The following is a 5,454-nucleotide window of genomic DNA, read 5'->3' on the forward strand; positions in this document are numbered from 1 at the left end:
AGAGCTTGGTGGTATAGATTGCATCCAGTTTTTGTTGAGAAAGGAAGGGATAAAATGATTTCAGAACAGAAAGTGGTAGAGATTCTTGTCCCACTGTAATGCTGCTCAAGGCATTTCCCCCTAAAGTAAGTTGAGAATGAAGGTGTAGAAACAAGAGACCTCAAGAACAGGGTTCCTGAGCACAAGAGGAAAAAAAAAAAAAAGACATGAACTTTCCCCCAAGGACTGGAGAACATTTTAGAAAGGAAGGTTAGAATCCATCAGTGCCTATCAGTCATCTCCTTCATCCTCCTCTCCTTCCTCCCCTCATCCTCATCTTCTTCACTGTCATCCCTATCCCCTTCGCATCAATATATTCCACTCCTCCTCCTTCTTTATCATCTTCTTCTCCTTCCCTTTCTTCACCATCCATATCAAGAACCAAGTAGTCTAGTAATGGATTTGGTCAAATGTCCCCTTTGCTGACCTCTCCTAAGTCACCTGCATTCACGGCACAATGGTCAGTAACCAGGTACAGAAGCTCTCTGCTTCCTCACACTGCCTCTTTCTGCTGACTTCATTCTGCCTTTGACTTGAATGTTTCTTTTCAAGTGTTTTCCAGATTTCTATTTGATTTCAGTGCACTTTGAAGATGGATCTCTGCCCTCATTCAGGTGAAATTCTTTGGGGAGAACTTCATTTTAAAAGCAAGGATTTTCATAAAGATAAAAATCTATTCTGTGACCTCATTTAGTATTTTCAAATTCTGTCACTTCAACTCTGACGCCTCTTCATCCTCCTCACGCAGTACACACACGTGTGGATGGCTGCAAAGGTTCTTAAGCCACAATTTAGCATGTAGGTGATCAGTTCTGACCTCTTCTGAAAAAATGGTTGGCAGAGTTCATTACGTTTATGTTCTCCTTTAAAAATCTCCTCCCTGGCTTGTTCACTAAGTCTGTCTATGATTTTGCACCTCATCAGTATGTTCGATTTCTTCTTGCTGATCTTCTGAGGTCTTGTCGGCTTGTCCCCAATGTGGTTGAAGTCCAGAGCCTTTTTGCTGACTTTGGCCTCCTGTGCCCACGTGGTGCTGCTCCATGGTGAGGGGGAGTGGGCCAGGGAGAGAAGGGAAGGTGAAGGGGGCAGCAGACTGCTTCCCCTCGGGCCACACGATGGGCACGAGCTCAGTCCAGCCACCTCCTCCTCTACCTCCTCCTCATGTTGAGGTGCCTCAACTCTCATTCGAAATAGTTATAGATGTGAATGGTCACAGCTATGCCACAGATTATAAAAATTAACATGATGCTTGAGGTGACAACCAGAGGTTTCAAAAAACAGTTTGAGAGGCAGTATCTACACCAAGCCAGAAAGGCTGGGTCTCAATCGCAGCTCCACGAGATATTAGCTATGAGACTTTCAGCAAATTAACTCTCAGTGTTTCTAAAATGGAGGAAATAATACTGTTCACTTCTCTGGGATGTTCGGAAGATTAAATCGGAAACTATTGGTAAAGTACTCAGAAGAGTCTGTGGCACATAGTGAGCCATACATAATATTGGATATTAGATTACTATTTTCATTGTATTTTATGTTTTAATAAAGTTTTCTATTTTAGGCAGATGGCATGCCAGTGGAGGTGGTCTCCCTCAGCTGCCCTGAATCATTCTTCACACCACAGAAAGTGACAGCCAGTGGGGAGCATGAGGCCCAGAACACACCCCCGGGGCTTCACAGAAGTCACCAATTCCACCAGTCAGCAGGGCTTTTGTCCATGTGTAAGAATTTAAGACTTCCTTTCTCTCTGTACTACTCAGTGGGCAATGATCACGTGCTACAATGCACCTAGTGCCTCAGGGGTGGAGGAGCACACAACGTACATGACCATCAGAGGCAGGCTAAAGCCACAGGCCTGAAAATATTGGACTTTATTGCTAAATCAAGTTCCTGAATTGATTCATTCCCAGCAGCTGTTTGGGTTGGGTGGTGTTAGCAAGCACTGTGAGGAGCAGATGAAGGTGATGTGGTCGGGCACATCAGAAAAGCCACAGCCAGAACTGTTAATTTGGGAAAGTATTATCAATCTATACATCCCAGTTCTGGCTACATAAGGAAGGTAGGCAAATTTAGATTTTTTTTTCAAAGTGAGGCAAGCAAGAGCATTTGATTGAACAATTCTCCTCTGTTGGATTAATTGGTTTCCATTTTATATTTACTTATAATACATTTAGAATAAAAGCTTTATTACATCATCTCAAAGAAGAAATTATTGGTATGGTACGAAGTATTTAATTTTATCCTAACAACGGTTAAGTTAAAATATTTTTAATTTATACAAGGATAGGGAGTATGCATATCAGATATTATTTTGCCCTTAGACAAATTTATAATTAGACAAGATTATCTCTCATAAAAAAAATCAAAGCAATGTAAAATTAAGGGATAAGTTGCTCTGCACAGACTAGATAACAAATACTGACCATAAGGTCAAAAAGAGTCAGGTGCGTAGGGAAGGCTTTCATTTTAGAAGCCAGAACCTGCTACCTTCGACTGCCCGAGAGCCCAGGGAGGGCGGGAAAGCCTAGGCCAGGACCCGGCAGCCATTGGCTGCCTTGCCTCTGCGTTCTCGCTCAGAATGCCGCAGGGTGCGCGCGCACAGCTCCGGTCAGGCGCAGGCGCAGAGAGGGAGTAGGGTCACCGCGCCGCCGTTGCTCAGGTAGGAGGGCCTGATTGGGTCCTAGGGATGTCGCGGCTCCTCTGCTTGTGTTTGCTGTGGCTCGGGCTCCTGAGGGTTCGGTTCTCCAGTGAGCTGAGCGACGTCAGTATAGCCAGGAGGCTGTGCGGCAGGCACTTGGTGAAAGAAATAGTAAAACTCTGTGGCCATGCTGACTGGAGCCAGTTCCAGTTGGAGGAGGAAACCCCTTTCGCACAGCTGGTTTCTGAGCCCTCGGAGAAGGTTGAAGCCTATATCCCTGACCAGTTCGAAAGCCCCCAAACCCATTTCCCGAGTTGGGGGAGAGGCACAAATCCAGGTAAAAATTTAAACCAAAGGCAAGTTTGTTCATCTCTGTAGATTTCTTAACCTAGAATTTGCTCTGCTAGAAGGTGAGCTTCCCCAGGAAATGGAATTTGTGCCTAGTACACAGGTAAATAAAAATCTGTCAGACCTCTGGGAAGCCTTTTTTTTTTTTTTTGAGACAGACTCTCACTCTGTCACCTGGACTAGACTGCCGTGGCGTCAGCCTAGCTCACAACAACCTCAAACTCCTGGGCTCAAGCGATCCTCCCGCCTCAGCCTCCCGAGTAGCTGGGACTACAGGCATGCGCCACCATGCCCGGCTAATTTTTTCTATATATTTTTAGTTGTCCGATTAATTTCTTTCTATTTTTAGGAGAGACGGGGGTCTCGCTCTTGCTCAGGCTGGTCTCGAACTCCTGAGCTCAAACAATCTGCCCACCTCGGCCTCCTAGAGTGCTAGGATTACAGGCGTGAGCCACCACGCCCAGCCAAGATTCTACATTTTTAACAAGCCAGCAAGCTTTCAGGTGATGGTGATGCTACTAGTTGGTGGTCCATACTTCTGAGGAACAAAGTCTAGTTCACTTTCTTTCTCCTCTTCCTTATTTTCTCTCAAAAGTGCAAGGAGAGCCTTCCTTTTCTACTTCATGTTGGGCAGGCATTTCTCTCACATCAAATACTGTACTCTCACCGCCTATACTGTACTATAGTCAAATTTTTATCTTCAGGCCTCCAAGCTTGAGGTTGTTATTTAAAGAGAGTTTGGAAATCCCTTTTTCAACAAATTCTGCTCTGAAGACAATTTTCTTAATAAAAAAGTTAAACTTTAAAACTTAGAGCTGATTAATGACCCTTTTGTTTTAGGTATTATTCGCATTCCCCTGGAGGAGTAAATGTCATTAATTCAATGAAAGGGGAGCTGCAATGAAACAAGACTTGTAGGAAATAAAAACACATGACAATATTTCAAAATTGTCATACCCATTAAACCTGTTACTATGGGAACTATGTAATGGACAATTTGCTGAAGTGGAAGTATCATGTGGCAATAAAACCACAATTGTTTTGAAATATGTGAAAGAAGGAAAAATGGGTCTATGTTATCAATATGACATCCTAAAATTTAAAAAATTATTAATCTGTAAGAAAAGATGGCATTCTGTCCTGTTAATTTCTAGTCAATAATTTAGAAATTGCAAAGAGGTATGTGTTTCTAATATAACATGTATAATTTTGCCATTCCTTTTATATATGAAAGTGGCTGAAAATTGGATTAATTTTTATTTAGCTTTTACTAGCAGGACACATTGCTGTGTTATATCAGGTCAATTATCCAAAATTTTAATATTCTGATCTATTTGAGTCTGACACAGGGAAAGATAGTTTGGTATACTGATATTTAAAAATGCTTTTTTTTTTTTTTAGAGCTACTCATACATAACTTGAATCTGAAATTATGTGCTTATTAGTGGATCCTGAAGGTGTGGGCCATATGTTCAAGACATATCCCAGAATGTGGTACAATGAAGTCGATTGACATCATATTTCTAAATTCTGGCTCAGTATGATGCTTCCTAGCTCTTAGAGCTAGGTGAAGTCATTAAAGTTTTAACATCAGCTTTTCATTATCCATAACCCCTATTCCAGTTAGATTGACCATATTCCCCTATCCTTGGTCTTTATTCACCAATTCTTGGTTTTTTAAATTTATTTTTCATTTATTACAGTCTACAAAGGGCTCTTTTCTTTTATGTTCATTTAACAAAATTTAAGTACCTATTATGTGCTAGGCATTCTTCTCGGTGCTTGGGATTTGGGAGTAAATAGTGAAGGCTCCTGCCCTCATGAAGCTTACAGAGTAGTGAAGATAGATAATAAACCTAAGTAAATTATACTGTATATTAGAAGATGATTGTCTTCACCTATCGCCTTTCTCCACTCCCATTCTCCTCCTCTCATAGGCAGCCATTCCAATCTGTTCATTATGTATTTTTGTTTGTGTAAGTTTTTTCAAATTATGCATTGTTTCCTGTGCATGTATTTTTTAAAATATATCTAAATGGCATTTAAGATCTGTATCTTATTGTTGCCATGTGAACATTTAGTTCCTTGCTTCTAATATTAATATATACATAGTACTCAATGTGCATTCCTCACATTTTACTTATTTATTCAGTGATGAACACCTAATACAGCCTTGAAGTTCTTGGCACTATAAATAACACTAAAGTGAGTATGATATGTGTCCCCTTATAGACCTGTGTGGCAATTTCTCTGGGATATATACCTGGGATGGAATTGCTGTGTCATGAAGTATGTGTATGCTTAATTTGCTTGAGGTGTGTCAGATTGCTCTCTAGAATGCCTCCAATTTATATTTGTACAACCTGCCCTATGTCCTCATATCCATGCCATCAATTATCATTATACAGTTTTTTTTTTTTTTTTTTTTTTTT

The 5,454-nt window shown here is 41.0% G+C and overlaps 1 protein-coding gene and 1 pseudogene across 1 annotated transcript in view; one reads left to right on the forward strand and one right to left on the reverse strand.

The window, feature by feature from the left end:
- Positions 1-270: 270 nt before the first annotated feature.
- LOC105812834 lies at positions 271-1,224 on the reverse strand (annotated as a pseudogene).
- Positions 1,225-2,722: 1,498 nt separating this feature from the next.
- The window catches only part of INSL6 (insulin-like 6), a 7,965-nt gene continuing 5,233 nt past the window's right edge, over positions 2,723-5,454 (forward strand). Inside the window, exon 1 of the mRNA XM_012647398.1 lies at positions 2,723-3,011. Within this exon, the coding sequence (XP_012502852.1) occupies positions 2,723-3,011 (289 nt within the window). The remainder of the gene's footprint in view (positions 3,012-5,454) is intronic.

Source organism: Propithecus coquereli, unplaced genomic scaffold (genome assembly GCF_000956105.1).
Source record: "Propithecus coquereli isolate 6110/MARCELLA unplaced genomic scaffold, Pcoq_1.0 Scaffold267, whole genome shotgun sequence".
Taxonomy (NCBI): Eukaryota; Metazoa; Chordata; class Mammalia; order Primates; family Indriidae; genus Propithecus; species Propithecus coquereli.